Raw genomic sequence first — 16,614 nt, 5'->3', positions numbered from 1 at the left:
TAAAAAAGCATGACTATATACACATATAAAAACCTTTGTAGAAATAACCACAAATAATGTCTTAAATACAAATATGCACATGAGCAGTGGCTTTAAAATGCTAACCAGTCAGACGCCTGATGGTATAAGATGAGAAATTACATTTTAGAGAAAGAAATGTACATTTTCTTTATTTTTTTTTATTTTTTTACTTCAGAATCTCTAAATCTGACCAGTCAACATTTCGCAACCCAATGACAGGGATAAATGCAAATTTTGCAAAATGGAAACTTTTTATTTTCAAAAAGCAACAGATTACACAGTTAACTTTCAGCAAATGCAATCCTAACTGAAACTGTACTCACATTCGGGACTTCAAAATGAAAAGACTCACATACTTACACACAATCTATCTATAATATACAAAAAGAATACATAATAAATATTAAAATGGCCACAAGAGAAAAAAGTAAGTCACTGAAAACAATCAGTAGAGAGCAAATGTAGGGAAAGTAGAAACAAGACGGTGTGCCTTAAATGTCTCTCTTTTTTTTTTCTTTTACATTTTTTACAAATTGTGCAAGATTTCATACTAAGGCTCTGGTCTTGAAGTGACTGTTGTCTGATCCACATACACACACACACAGAAACACACACAGAATCACACACTCTCCCTGTGCTCTGAGCACTCTGTGGGGTGTAGCAAACCATTGCAGAATAAAAATGGGCTGCTCAGTGTATGGCCTGTGATGCACATGGGAGTGGACCAGCTTTTAAAAATGAACATGCACTTCACGCTAATGTGAAAAATAGGAAGAAGAAGAAAAAAAAACTCCCCTTGCACCTAAAGGGGGGAAAAAAAAGAAGAAGAAGAAGAAGAAAACTTTTCAGGAGTGATTGAAAAATAAACCCCAGAAACATGACAATATCATAACCATTAAGGCAAGAACACCCGGAGTGGCATCAGCAATACTGTAACAATGTGATAGTGTTTAGGTACATGGATATGATGAAACATTTAACTACTTCTTCAATGTCTTTTTTAAGCACAAGGTTGTTTTCAAAAGCAACTTTTTTTTTAAATTCCAAACATCACTTCATCTTTTTTTTCCCTCTGTTTGTTTTTTTGTTTGTTTTTTTGTTTTTTGTAAAAATGTGTTAGGAAAATAACAATGCCAGACACTAGGGACATATGGATAAAACTACAAGAAATCATTTCTAGATTTTAAGTTGCAACTTCAAAACCACACATTGTAAATCCCCCATCATTAAGCCCCCTGCCCGGTAAATGAAAGAGATATCACTTACATTAAAACCATTTTATCCTCTTGTGATGGTGTAATCCAACAGTTTTTGCTCTACTTACAGCGGTTGTGTAGTCTGTTGCAAATTAAAGCATTCATTGTTTAGTTTGGAGGGACAGGGGGGAGAAGGAAAAAACAACAAAACAGTTGTCCTTGCAATGCAACTGTCGACCCCCCCAAAAAAGCATCTTTACATCTTCTTTTTAGTGCAACTCTTAAAATGTAAAACATTTCCAGTGATTCCTTGAGAGGTATCATTTCTTTGTTTTGTGTTATTATTTTTTTTCTTTTTCTTTTCATACTTACGTATTTCACATCTCACAGAATAACGTGTCTTCAAAATATCCCAAGCAAGACGTCTTGTTTTCACTGTTTTGTCAAATCGCTCTCCCTCTTTTTTTTTCTTTCAACTTTTTGCATCTCTGCATTGGCATGGCCTTCCACAATGTCTGTTTACTAGAACATAAACACAGGAGGTGATCCATTCCCCCTGCGTTATTCCCATTCCCTTCAGCCTCCGTGTGTGATACGATTTAGATTCAATCGCCCCAGCACAGCCACGTGATTGGCAGTCCACCTTCAACCTCTGTAAAGAAGGGCCAGGAGAAGGAGGAACAGGAGGAAACTGGAGGATGAAGAGAAGGGAGATAGAAAGAGAGAGTACGCTGTACAATGGGAGCAAACCCAGATCAAGATCAATCAGGGCAATAGAGACATAGATGAGAAAAAAACCCACAGTAAAACCCTCATATAACACAGTAGGGTTCCCTTGGTAACCTGGATTTTCTGCAGTAGAGGAGTGTGGTGCTGAAGCAACGCCGAAGCTCTCTGTTAGAGAAGATGCAGATGAAAGGATTGACCCCAGCCTGGGCAAAGCTCATCCACACGGCTGCTGTCAGGTAGCCTCCAGGGACAACGGGGCCCCTTGCAAACACCCGCCAGTAGCAGGCAACCAGGTAGGGCCCCCACAGTGCCAGGAAGAAAAACGTCATGATGTAGAACATCCTACTAATCCTCTTCTCGGTTTTGAATTCATCCAATACCAGTAGACGCCTGCGGCCCGCTGCATTGCTGTTCTGCCGGATGCCCAGCAAAGTAGGCGGGGTGGGGCCTCTTCCAAATCCAGCCAGCCAATTAGCCGCCGCTTGCCCGCTGGCACCTGGGCCGTGGAAGGTCCAGTTCTGGCTGACGGCAGGCACGAACTGGACGGGCTTCATCTTTCGACGGTCGTGGACGAAAAAGATGAGCTTGAGGTAAACCAGTTGTGTGGCCAGGAGGATGAGCGCCAGCAGAAGCATGAAGCCCAGCGAATCATTTGCCCTGAAGGAACGGTGCTGGAATGTGCACTGGTCCTCCTCCCGGATAAAAGAGTACGTCCCTACATCTAGAACCGGAGGGAACGCCATAGCCACAGACAACGTCCACACCATGCAGATGACAGCCAAACACGTCCAGAAAGTCAGCCTCTTGGTGTAGAAACGGTGGTGCGCGATGGCCAGGTAACGGGTGACACTGACACAGAACAGCATGAAAGCCGTGTGGAAACAGGAGAGCACACCCAGGAAGGCGATCACTTTGCAGGTCAACGTGCCGTAGGTCCAGGCAGACCCATTCTTGACTGAGGTGAAGACAAAGGGGAAGCAGATGGCGGAGCGCAGGATGTCAGAGGCGCACAGGTCCAACAGGAAATAGTAGGGCGCTCGGTGCAGGCTCTTGTCTTTGACCAGCAGGATGGAGATCAGGAGGTTTCCGACCACACCGACTCCAATGATAAAACCCAGAGAGGTCAGTTTGAGGAACGTGGTGAGAGGAGAGACATTCTGCAAGATGTTGTGGTCCCCTGCATGGCTATAGTTCGCCATAGATGGAGGAGGGATCATAAAGATAGCGGAATAGCTTCAGCCAAGTATCATGATCTAGAGGTGGCAGGGGGAGGCGTTAGATCCATTTGGCGGTGTGCTTTGAAGAGGTTTCCAGGCGTATAGGCAACCTCTCCTCTAAGGCATCCTTTGTTCCTTTGTCTCATCACACCTAAAAAAAAAAATCCCTGAAAAATACGTTCATCCCATCAACATTCAGTCCCATACAAGAGTTAAATTACACCTGTACCATCTATACTCCCATGAACATAATTTTCCTTTGCCCTGACGATTATTTAATGATTTACTTTTTAGCATTTTGAGTGGCTCAGTGCAGAACTCAGCCTCAGCCTGAATACTTTGTCTACTGAGAATCACACAGACAGTAAGCGAGCTCGAGCTCGACTAAAGCATCAATGCGTTAGACTAACAGAATATTCTTTCACGTCGCTTCCTGAACAAAAGCAGCACAAAGCCATGAAAGCACAGTTGAGGCTTCATTAACAAACGACTGAGTTTTCTTCTTTTTTTCTGTCGTCTGTAGGAAATAAACGAGTGGCAAACATACACACACACACAAGCAAACAGATCTAGGCTTGGATTTTTTTTCTTTTTCTTTTTTACATTTTCAGCGCACTGTGAAACATTAAGACAAATGCAGCCCAAAAATGAGCTCTTCTTGATCACACCCTACAGAACAGAGGAAGGCTCCCTGGATCGGTGGATGCCTCGAATAAACTCACCCCAACCTTTATGCGTTGTGGTAAATCGACTGGTAAAGGGTGCATACAGTACGCGATAAAGCGCGCCCCCCCCCTCCCCCCCCCCTTTCTTTCTTGTCTGACTAAAGGTTAACTGGATTAACGGGTCTAACGTTAATAAGCGGTGTTCTCATTAGGGCGTCTATGGAGCCAGCCTCCATTTTTCCCCAGATCATCCTTTATGTTACTAATTACAAAGAGTTAAGCGAACATAACGCGTAACACCCGCTCTGTGAGCCACATCGGCGTAATTCTTTTTGCAATGGGCTGATGCGATAATCAGTAGGGCTGGGTTGAAAAAAAGGATGGGTAAAAATGGCACTAACAAAGCCCGTTGGTAAAAAAAAAAATTATTATGGCGAGCTCAATTCTATATATATATAATTTTTTTTGGTGGGGGGAAAATTGCATAACATATAGCGATGCTCCATTTCGTTAATAAGTGCGCTCGTGTCTACTTACGCATTTAAATGTGTCCTCCGTGAGTCGAGTGGTCTCTCTCTTTTTAAATGCGCGTTTGAATCCGATAGAATTTAGTTAAACACGGAGCAGAATTAAATAATCGCCTTTGCGTCCCAGTCGGCCGGATGAAGCACAACGGTGTAGCGGATCCGCATGTCCATTATACTAGAATAATTTCCAAGTCTCCGCTATGGTTTGGCTGGAATCGCATCCACCACACAAGACAAGGCCAAAAGAAAAAAAAAGAGAAAAAAAAGATGAGAGAACGAGAGAGACAGTCGACCATAAGATCAACCAAAACCCTACCTGTTGACAATCCAATTTCGTGTCCCTCCTGTTCGCTATTTACATTGCACAAATCGTGCTTTTCGCCGTTTTTAAAAAGCCTGCTTTGTTGCCTGCCCCCTTTTTTCTGCCTCCACCGTGAATATCCTACAGTAAACGGAACCCACTGCGCATGCGCCCTGCATCCCCTATTTGTGATCCAAGACGCGTCTTGTCTCTTGTTGCAGCAGCGGCGGCGGCGGTTAACAGCGTCTCTCTCTCACGGTAACATCTGCTCAGCGGTGCCTGCTGCTGCTGCTGGCCGGTAACGCGTTACAGCCACAGCTACCCCCCCCCCCTCCTCTCCCCTCCCCCGCCAGGCGGGTTCCCCTGGTAACGCGCAGAGTAACGGATCGCCAAGTATGTCTACTAAACTAGATTCTTTTTTTAAGGATTGATTCACATCAGCTTCTTTAGAATGAAACGGGTTTTTAACGTAAAAAAATTAAAATGCGCCAGGGTTGTTTTATATGTGTTTGTTTTTAATTCTTATTATTTTAATTTCAACCCAATTTGACCCCTTTCTGGATTCAGACCACAGCATTGATTGATCCTGTTTGCAGACACAGTGCAGCTTTGCACTGGTCGTCATCCTCACTGAGGCAGCATGATAAATTCATAGGATATTTGATTTCTCAACTATGTATGGGGACCTGTGATGCCATGAGAAGTCTTACAACTGAATATTGTGCACAGCTGGAGACTTACATACTTGCATGCTTCAAACATACAAAAATCCTTAGTGTAGGAATCATGAATGAATAATTACCATAACATAAAGGAAGCATGTTGCTATTGGTAACTGATATACACTCTGTACAATAGGGATCTCTGTGGAGTGGGGGGAGTTTTTAACCCTTTATGAAGCAGTCACATTTCCTTTAAACCACACATCACACGTGTGGTAACTTATCCACCATTACTACATGGACATATTTACATTAAGCTACAGGCAAAGTTGACTTCTTGCCTTTAAAGGAAATTAATGACATTTGTTAAAGGGCATTCATTTTATAAGGTCCTATTTCACTGCATAATAAACTAATTTAATAACCTAATAATGTAAACTGTTGGCTGTATAGGGTGGTAAAGCTAGTTTACATCACTAGTTTATTCCAAAATGAATTTATATATATATATATATAAAGTGCTATATATTATTATAAGAGGTGTCATGGTGGTTAGCACTGTCACAACAAGAAGGTCCTGGGTAGAAAATGGACTGATGGAAGTTTCTGAAGGTGTGACATACTACATAAACAATCAGCCTCATTTTACTTATAGTGTACATATCTTAATATATGAAAATTAAGGGGCAGTTTCAACAGCATGCCACAGTTTTTCTTCATGATAAAGAAATCTGTCAGCACGACTCTTCGGACTTCCATTGTTACTGTTGACCCACTGAAATTTCTATAGTACATTTAATATATTTCTTAATTACTTGGTGTCACGTGGAAGGTCATTTGTGAGTTTTCTACAAGTAGGAAAAGCTGTAAAACGTCTAAAAATACAACTATAAGTCCAAAATCTATGAAGACTGAAGCCTTTGCTGGGCCAACTCTGCTCCCCTGGGCCTTGTATTTGACATCCCTGCACTAAACTTTCAACACACTTCAAATACATGTTACAGCATGGAATGACAGGCACGCCAGAGCAGCAATACAGGCTGCAGACGACAGATTGCAATGTTTACTCTCCGATCTGCTAAACCCGGTTCATTTAGTGGAGGATCTGTTCAACCTGAATGCAATGAAGCACCGTCTCCACACACGAACATAAGTTGTTAAGTGTCGCGTTTATTCTACATGTTTAATTAGCAACAGTGACAAAACTGCAAAACACACTCCAATCATGTGACACTGCGCTTCCAACAGTGACAGTCACTATAAGCGCAACGCGTCAGGAACTCGCCTCGACAGATGGGAAATGTGTGCGAAAATGTACATAGTGTGGGCATCTTAGGGAGCCTGCTACAGCTGCAGAAGTCTGTTCATGGTGAAGGCAACAGTGTTTTTGGTCATTAATAATAATCATGTCAGCAGTGCAACGAGCAACAGTTCCTGTTTGCTTCCTGGATGTTACGCTCCACCTTCTTCAACTCCGCGTGGTCCTCGTTGAACTTGCCGCATTAATCCCAGTAAGGCACGTTTCTTATCAGTCTTTAAGACACAAAGCCTGTGCCACAAAAGTCCACGGGTGATCACGCAAAATTCGTATTATAATGTGGTGGTTGGTAGCAGGTAGCAGCTGGAGAATCCCGTCTCGTCAGCGTCACAGCTGTCCGTTCCGCCTCCGCGCGTACCAGCCGAGGCAGGCACAGAAACCCACCACCGTGAGGATGGTGCACAGCAGCAGGGCCAGACCGTCCCCGGCATCGTAAGCCTCTGCCGGGGGGATCAGGGAGAAAAACAATAGCCCGACCATCAACGCGGCGCTTGGAAGTTCAAGTTTGGGAGCCATGTTTCGCTTTTTCCGCGGTTGCAGTTGACTTTCCGGAAGCTGGAGTGCCTGCGTCAAAGTCAGATGACAGATTCGGAGCGGCCGGACTTCCTGGTGCGCTCAGCCAATTGCAGAGCTGCTTAAACTTAGGCTGATGTTCCCTCCCCACTCCCTCATACCCGCGGAGATTCATGCAGTTGCACAAAAACATGATTCCAAAACTCGTTTTTTCTTTCTTCCTCTCTCTGTCAGAGAGGCAAACAGATCCCAAATTCTAAAACTCTTATAGTTATTCTGTAATTAGTGAATTTGCGACATTGTTCTCCTTATTAGTGATGATTAGGCTAACAGGTTGTCAGAAATAAAGTACCTTAGATCAATCTGAGGCTTGTTATTCTTCCTGAAGACAAGACACAAGCACATTGGATATCCATGCATGCTGATCATGGGAAAAACAAAACAATCCCACTGGAATCACATACAGAGAATTTAAACTTTCCTCATCCATTTTCACTTTTTCACTCTGGGCTTCAAAAAATATTCCACACTTATCTCCAAGTCCAGCCTGGCTGCTTGATTTGCCTCACTACTCCCCCGATCTCCCTGAACATGTGAAATTGCTTCATATCGGCCGTGTTGCGGTGACTAAACGAGCCAGCATCTCAGCTCATGCTACAAATTATTTGGCTTGTAAGAACCGTAGGAGGGTGGGGGGGTTACAGGGTCCATAACCGTCTGTGTGTGCTCTCCCGAGGCACTCTGCCTGTAATTTAATTAGCGCACAGGAGCCAAAGTAATATATTGACCTTGTAAGGCTGCCATACCTCTGTACCTGCTGGTATCTGAGTGAAGAGATGAATGGGCACAAGTTCCCCTGCACTCTTCTTGCTTTCACATTGCACGCTCTCTCACCTGCTCCTGCTGTCTGTTTGGCAGTCTTGTTTCGCACACACGCATACAAACTAAATGAGTCCTGTCTGATCTCTGCCGCTGCCTTCAGCAGACCACACGGCAATTAAAAGTTACAGATTCACATCTGAATCTGCTGTTTGTTTGCTCATTCCTCTAACACATATGATCTATGTTGAGTAGACGCAGTTCTTTCCCCTGGATTCCAGTGATAATTGATCGCTAGGAGGGTTACAAAATATCCAGGAATAGTGTTCAACTAACGAGCTACAACAAAATCTCCCTTGTATGGTTTGCATTGCAACGCACTGGCCAGAAACAGGAGGCCCCTAAAGTCTTTTTTTGTTTTCTTTTGTACAGCACTTTGTGATCAATATCTTGAAAGGTGCTAAATATTGTAATATTTAAAAAGCATGGATAAGATAGATGTCTCGATCTAGTTTAGTGCACACAGCCACAATCAGTTATAATCTGTTGACTTGACAGTAGTCCAGATCACGATAGCCAAACTTTTCAGCAATCACATCCTGTGTAAGCCACAGGATGTGATTGCTGAAAAGTTTGGCCTTGTGCAGAGTGTTGTACCTAAGAATATTAATGAAAATGTGACTGGAAGGGAAAAGTGTGGCAGGAAAAGGTGCACACGCATCAGGGATTTGGCGCAGCCTTGAGAAAAGTTGATTCAAAAACTTGGGGGAGCTTCACAAAGTAGGGACGACATGCATCTTTGGGAAAGGGGCTACAGCTGTTGCATTCCTAATCAAACCACCCCGAACCAGCGACGACATCAGAAAGTAAATGACATAAAAGTAAACACTGCAATTTGAAAATCTGGAGGAAGAGAGGAGAGACACAGAATCCAAGGGTTTTGAGGTCCAGTGTGAAGTTCCTGCAGTCTATGCCGATTTAGGTCACCTTGTCATCTGCTGGTGTTGGTGGCGGTTTGTCCACTGTGGTTTATCAAGTCCAGACTTCGTGCAGCTTTCTACCAGGAGATTGAATTTTTTTTAAAATTTGAATTGAAATTTTTATTTCAGTCAACAACAACAACAACAGATTATAATTTTTACATAAAAGTACTCAAACAGTAACCGAAAAAGGAATAGGCTGAAGCCTTATGGCTTATACTTATCCTATCCCTTACCCCCATAGAAATAATCAAATCCTTAACCAAGAAAATAAATAGCATTGATAAATAAGTTGTATAACAGTTTGAAAAGAAATCAATGATAAATCAAGAAATTAAATCAACACAAAAAATTTTTAACAAACCAAATTTCTATAACCTTGTATAATACTAATTTTTAAAATCTTCCTGAAGAATGACAAAGAAAAACACATCTTTAGTTCATCATTAAGTCCATTCCATAATTTCACTCCCAAAACTGACACACATCTATACTTAACATTGGTTCTCACTTTAGGCATTTCAAACTTATAACACCCCCTCAAATCATATTTTCCATCTCTTAGTTGAAACATACTTAAAATACAAATTGGAACATTCTTTTTAATCACACGATATATCATTTCTAAAGTTTTAGAATATATAATGTCCATGAATTTTAACATAGATGATCCTACAAAAAACTGGTTGGTGGACTCCGTATATCCAACTTTATTTATTATTCTAATAGCTCTTTTTTGCAATTTAAATATTGAATCCAAATATGTTTTGTATGTGTTCCTCCTCTTTGTATGAGATTGCAGAGCACTTTGTACTGCTATTGGCTGACACGCTTTATGGAGATGTTAATTTCCTTTTCTAGCTGGGCTTTCTTCCCACATTACCCACACTACCACCTCATCATCTTATCTTATTGATTGGCCAGCCAACTTGTCTGATGTTAATCTCACTGGAAATCTATAAACTGCTGTAAAGAGGAAGAAACACTCAACCCAAAAATGTGGACGGGCTAAAAGCTGCTGTGCTACAAGCTAATCACCTCCATACCACACTCCACTGATGATGAACATGATTTCCAGAAGTTGGACATTTCTGTGTTGTAAATCTTTCTTCACTGATCTCGGGACTTTGCATGTAATAACTATAGAATGTATGAATTTTGAATACAGTCAGAAAAAACTTTTATAACAATGCTGTTGATTTTGTGTCTTGTATCAACATAGGCTGGGCAATGCAGTGCTGGTCAGCTTTCGTGGTGCTGATTGCAACACATTTTAATCCTGCAACTTTAGTTATTGAACTTATATATTTTTGAAAACGCAGCTTTTTCTATGTGTTTGGGCCTTTCGTCCACACAGAAGACGGCTTTTTGGATCACTAATAAACGGAGATTTTCAAAAACTCCATTTTTGCGTTTACGTGTGGAGGTGGAGGTACAAGGTAAAGGAGATTTAGTCACGCAATGTCAAAGGTGTGTGCCTGTTTTGAGGTCATGCTGTGCTGATGTTACTGTTTGCATGAGAGGAATTTCTACAATGGCGGACATAGACAAAATATGTGCTGTTAATCTTACTATCTGCAGTTTTTACACGCTCACGTATACACACACAGTTACTGTCCCTCCATTTAGAAAGAAAGAGGCTTCCGACTGAACTTTGGATGTGACTTCTACGTTCAGCGCAGACACTAACAACCCAAATCCCGATGCGAATGTTGTCATCGGTTTTGAATAAATGTAATTTTTTCAAATTAAATTTATGCATGCAGTATGCATTTTGTCCATTCCTAGGTTGTGAGTCTACACCAGCCATCACAGCGTTATGACTTATGATTATGAATCACTCAGACTAATGTAAAATTAATTTTTTTTTAATTGAATAAACTCTGGCCAAGGGAGCCAGTGAGACAAAATCCAAAATACTGTCTTTAGTTATTGACACTTGAAATGATGAAGGCACTTGAAAAGTAACACAAAATTAGCTGCCTTTCCCAAAAAACACAAAAAACCTTTGAGAAGTACTTCAGGTTTTGTGAGTGTACAAAACCCAGTTTATGCTTTCAAAATCCAAAATACGGTCTTTCGTTATTAACATTTGAAAAGGATGAAGTAAACAGGCTTCTAGACTTCTGATTGGCCAACATTTCTACACGGTTAGGATGTGGCATGTTCTTGACAGCATTTGACTTTGTTTTTTGCATTTACATGTGGACAGAGATATTTTTTCGAAACTTGACATGTTATCAGGATTTTTTTTTTTTAACAAAAACTGGAAAACTCAGTTTTCAAAAATGCCCGTGTACGTCTGGATGTAGCCTTAAAGTAAGGATTGTCACAACAGCTTATGCTGCTTAAAAAGCTGAAGAGAATTGATTTTTATCAATTCATTAATTGATTGATTAATTTTTATTTTCTAATACACTTTGATATTTTATATTTATAACATTTAGGCTACTTATTTATAACCCCTTTGTCTGTTTTGTTTATGGCGAGACATTCTAGCTCTGAGGACACGTCTGCTATAACACAAGAAATCAGGCTCACTGTAGTTTATAGTGTTCAGGCTTTATTGTCTTATTTTCATTGAAACTTGTAAACTATCTGAAAGTTCAAGGATTTAGAAACGACAACCCTCAAAAATATGATGGATGTGAACAATAATAATAAATAATATAAACTCCTGGTGCAAGAAAAAAAAGGCAGGAAAGTGTCAGAGATCAACTGATGGCAAAACTGAAGGTTTGTAGGACAGCAGGACACGGGACTCTAGATGCATTAGTGGAAACTGGATCAAGTGTTCTCGTTTAGGAAAGAAAACAAGGCCATGGTTTTAGGTGAGCCCAGCACAGCAGCAGTTCAATTATCTCTGACAAAACAGCAATATTTAATGTCGTGGACATAATCACGACAATAATCACAACAAGCAGTTTATGCCTGCTTGACCACGAGCTTATTCTTAGGAGAGAAAAGCTAGTTAACACAGGTTACAAATATTAGAAATTAGTCCCTCTAGAATTTTGTTTGAATTTTTCAAAAATTGATATATAAGCAGCTCTTGCTCAGTGCTGCTTTTACAAGCTAAGCTTGTGTGTATCTTTACAGACTTTGTTATTAGCAACCTTTCACAAAAGCACAGTTTATTCCAATTTCTTTAGTCAAATCTACTAAAAATGCCAAAGCTAGCACAGTTCAAAAGGCATAAAATTATATTTTTGCACCTACAAGGTGATTTCCAAGGAGCTATTAGCTAAAAAAAAAAAAAAAAAAAAAAAAAAAAACCCTCATGCATATTCCTAGAGTATTTAAAAGTAGAATGGGAGGGAGAGCCTTCAGTTTTCAGGCCCCTCTTCTGTGGAACCAGCTTCCAATTTGGATTCGGGAGACAGACGCTATCTCTACTTTCAAGATTAGGCTTAAAACTTTCCTTTTTGCTAAAGCATATAGTTAGGGCTGGACCAGGTGACCCTGAATCCTCCCTTAGTTATGCTGCAATAGACGTAGGCTGCCGGGGATTCCCATGATGCATTGAGTTTTTCCTTTTTAGTCACCTTTCTCACTCACTATGTGTTAATAGACCTCTCTGCATTGAATCATACCTGTTATTAATCTCTGTCTCTCTTCCACAGCATGTCTTTCATCCTGTCTTCCCTCTCTCACCCCAACCGGTTGCAGCAGATGACCCCGCCCTTCCCTGAGCCTGGTTCTGCCGGAGGTTTCTTCCTGTTAAAAGGGAGTTTTTCCTTCCCACTGTCGCCAAAGTGCTTGCTCATAGGGGTCATATGATTGTTGGCTTTTTCTCTGTATGTATTATTGTACGATCTACTGTGCAATATAAAGCGCCTTGAGGTGACTGTTGTTGTGATTTGGCGCTATATAAATAAAATTGAATTGATATTCCAGCATGGTGTGCAGTGTGCCCTTTAAAAAAAGCAGTAGGAATTCGATAATACGTATGAGAAGGTAACGAATAATAGATATTATAATCCTTAAATACCAGCATCATTTCCTAAATGTTGCCAATAAAAGCGAAGGCAGTTGAATTTTGATCATAGTTAAAAGATGATAAAAGACATTTTATGAAAGTTTGACCTTATTTGACCTTATTTGAAAAAGAGGTCAAAAGTAATAAGTAAAGTAAAATCCAAATATTCATTGTATCATTCCAAATGATTATATGTTGCCAATGGCAGTAAGAAACATAGTTTTAAATTCTTTATATCTTAAAATCAATCCATTAATCTCGAAGGAGAGGTCAAACGGTCACATATGACATATTTTAAATCTTTATACGGCCTTTCATTAACATCTGTAATAAATCTGTAATGTTGCATATTTATGTTTTCTTTCAACATTATTTAATCAATAATTTTCGCTCTGTCAGTATTTCTTCTTTGTCATGTTCCAGTTTAACTGATCACCTCAGTTATGTCTTGTGCTTTTACTCTGACCGCTGTGCTGAAAAGGACAGCTTTTAGAGTCCTTGGGTTTAGCAAAGCGTCATCCATTCTCAATTACTTTCCACAACAATGAAGACGGAGTTCCACCTTTACCAAACAGCACAAAAACATCTCGCCCTGATGATTAATTATGTTCTGAAATGGGTTTTCTCAGAAAACACTGAAAAGCTGACCCTTTAAAGCTTCTGAAGTGGTTCAGTGCACCATCCATAATGAGTTGTACTGTGAGGGACATGACAAATGGATTTTCCTGTGTCTTTTGTGGTAGTGTTCGACATGTTGAAATGTGTAAGAGGGCTTGAATCAACACCCAAAAAAGAAAGAAAGGGCAGCTTGGTTCTGCATAACATAGTGTTGAACCAAAATGACTCATGCACTGCTAGGGACGTGGGATGAGCTGAAACACATCGCAGACCTGCAAAAAGAAGAATGACGCAGTGTAATTATCTATTCATATTGGAGGCTGAGAGGGAGTCTGAGGGTGGATGTTTGGCAATCACGCATCTCAGTGTTACGCTGACAGTTGTATAATGCTTGAAAGGATAATCAATTCATCCTAGCATTGTTGCTTTGTTTTAGCACTTACTCCAAACTAGCTGGAGATAATTCATCTCAGGGAATATTAAGACATCTTTAGAGTAATGCTATCACGTAATACGCAGTTATTTTCCTTCTCGAGTGATATTGGAAAACTGCCAAAAGCACATTAAAAACTCAAAAAGAAAAATGTTGTAAGAAATTCTGTTGTATTTGGATCGTATTTAACTTGAATCTGTCACTGTTAAGCGAATGAAAGTAAAGTATTAGGTGAAAAACAAGCTCTGAATGAAGAAGGGAACAAAGCAATGCCCTCAACCAGGGAAAAGTAACGTAAAATGCTTTTAAAAGCAATCTGCCTCTTCTCATATATGTAAATGTGTCACAGTTGGACCAATATTAAACAAAGATATCCCAAATAACTGCAAAATGCAGTTTTTAAATTTGTCTGGCTCTGTGTGAAAAAGTAATTGCCTCTATTTTTTTTGTCAGATCATTTCATAAAAGGAAGATCATACCAAGAGTCAAACATAGTGGTGGCAGTGTGATGGTCTGGGGCTGCTTTTTTGCATTTTTTTATTGCGTCAGGTTCTCTTTTTCTACTAATATATTTGTTTGATGATGTGAAACATGTATGACAAATCTGAAAAAAAAGAAAGAAATGAGGAAGGGAACAAATATTTTTCACAGCACCGCAGGTATATAGGAAAGAAATGGTGAGTGACTGCTGTGGCTGATTCATCAATAAAACTTGAACTCTCTTCTTTAAGCTTTAATGTAATTTATCATTTCTAAATAAACTTCAGAGTAGGTCTCCAGGTTTCTAGAAAAACATTTCAAAGCTCTTTCAAAGTTACTGCATTTTGTTTGTTTGTGAAGGTGATGCCAGACTGCTTCAATAACACTTAGCTCTAGGTCTGTCACGGCCAGCGGGGGCAGACCATGTGGAGAGTGTGTGTGGTGGACCCAGGCGCGAACACAGGCGAGGAGACGGGAGTGAACTTAAACTGAAAGCGAGCCTTTATTTGGGCTGATTCAGAAGGGAGTAGACAAAACATAACAGGGACAGAGACTGCAACTAACCAAAAACCTAAACTGGAAAAACACTAACCTGACTGAAAGGAATAACTATGATCACTGTGAACAGAATGCTGTGCAGATGCATGGAAACTGTGAACCAAGTGGCGTGACGAAACAGACATGAACATGACCTGCACGGAACCTCATCGTGCGGCTGCATGAAAAACAACATAAACCAAATGGCAAACATGAACTGCACAGAATCCTGAAAAACACTTAACTTGACCAGAGGGGAAGTACACAGACGACGCGACAACGAACAAAGGAAGACTGAGGACTTAAATACACACATGAGGTGATCTGGGGAAGTGGAGACACATGAGAACACAGCTGACTCGAATGAAACATAATGACAATACAGGGGAGAGTAACACCAACTACAATGAACAAAGAACACCAGACTCTTACAAAATAAAACAGGAAACACGGAGACATAGACATGGAGATAAAACATGACATGAACTTAACCACATAGACATGAAACATGACATGAACTTAACTGCATAGACATGAAACGTAGACGCAGGAACCAGGGAGCAGAGATGGGCAGTAACGCGTTACTTGTAACACGTTACTGTAATCTGATTACTTTTTTCATGTAACGAGTAAAGTAAGGGATTACTATTGCAAAAACGGTAATTAGATTACCGTTACTTTCCCGTAGGAACGCTGCGTTACTGCGTTACTAAAACCGTGATTTTTTGCGAGAATGTCTCATGACAGTGACGTAAGCGAGTGCGACGTTCGTGACAACAGCTGTGTGCAGATCAACAATGGATCATATATCGAGTGCGGGAGAGTGTATGAGCGTGCAGCGTTTAAAGTGTGGAAGTACTGACCTTACTTCGAGTTTGATTCCATAAAAAGTGACAAAAACATTAGTGTCCGCTATGCGTGGGAAGAAAACTTCGTTTTAAAGCGAAAAAACCCCCTAAACTTCCAAGCAAGCACCGAGTAGCTATGACGTAATGGGAAATTCACAGAGAAGCTGCCGTATCCTTCCACTGACCGCTGCGGCACACCTGCACCAGGGTAACCCTCCGCCTGCCTGACCTCTGCTTTACAGGTGAAAATAGAGCAACAGGACCGCTAGTCTTTGACTTTATTTATTTTCTGCTGTGTTTTACTTGCATCTATTTGAAAGAGTGAGTGTAAACACAAAAAAAATATTTTATTTTATGTGCTGGAATGTGCAGAAAATAAGTTTAAATGTTAAACAAATTTCTTCCAGTCAGAGAATGTTGCATATAATTAAATTTTTGCTTCATGCATAAAGTTAAAAGATTAAAACTAACAAAACAAGTTTTAAAAAGAGACTTTTCCATTTGATTACATTTTGTATGATGATTATGTAGAAAAAGTAGAATTTGGCTGAAAGATCTATCACTTTATCATCTATTCAGGGTGTAAAGCGTGTTTTAAAAAAGTAACTAAGTAACTAAGTAATTAATTACTTTTGAAAATAAGTAATCAGTAAAGTAACGGGATTACTTTTTGGGGGAAGTAATCAGTAATTAGTTACTGATTACTTTTTTCAAGTAACTTGACCAACACTGCCAGGGAGACTGAGTACAGGCAGAGATGACAGAAATAAC

At 40.3% G+C, this 16,614-nt stretch overlaps 2 protein-coding genes across 5 annotated transcripts; both read right to left on the bottom strand.

Annotated features, from left to right (window-relative positions):
• Positions 1-253: 253 nt before the first annotated feature.
• On the bottom strand, positions 254-4,799 carry gpr85 (G protein-coupled receptor 85). Of its 4 annotated transcripts, none has more exons than XM_085137777.1 (2): positions 4,672-4,799; positions 254-3,314 (listed from the first exon to the last, which is right to left on the bottom strand). In XM_085137777.1, the coding sequence occupies exon 2, from the start codon at positions 3,161-3,163 to the stop codon at positions 2,030-2,032; it is 1,134 nt and encodes a 377-aa protein (XP_084993903.1). In that variant the 5' UTR covers positions 3,164-3,314; positions 4,672-4,799; the 3' UTR covers positions 254-2,029. The 4 variants fall into 4 exon arrangements, with proteins under 4 accessions (XP_084993903.1, XP_084993902.1, XP_084993900.1 ...); XM_085137776.1 differs by having other exon boundaries at positions 254-3,330; positions 4,672-4,785; XM_085137774.1 differs by lacking the exon at positions 4,672-4,799 and adding an exon at positions 4,366-4,485.
• LOC146499658 (small integral membrane protein 30) lies at positions 3,965-7,258 on the bottom strand. The gene has a single exon (XM_085137778.1). It carries the CDS (start codon positions 7,150-7,152, stop codon positions 6,964-6,966), a length of 189 nt encoding a protein of 62 aa, XP_084993904.1. The 5' UTR covers positions 7,153-7,258; the 3' UTR covers positions 3,965-6,963.
• Between the last annotated feature and the right edge of the window lie 9,356 nt (positions 7,259-16,614).

The sequence above is a fragment of the Neolamprologus multifasciatus genome, chromosome 17 (genome assembly GCF_963576455.1).
Source record: "Neolamprologus multifasciatus chromosome 17, fNeoMul1.2, whole genome shotgun sequence".
Classification (NCBI taxonomy): domain Eukaryota; kingdom Metazoa; phylum Chordata; class Actinopteri; order Cichliformes; family Cichlidae; genus Neolamprologus; species Neolamprologus multifasciatus.
Note: the sequence above shows the minus strand (reverse complement) of the source record. Positions and strands in the feature narration are given on the sequence as shown.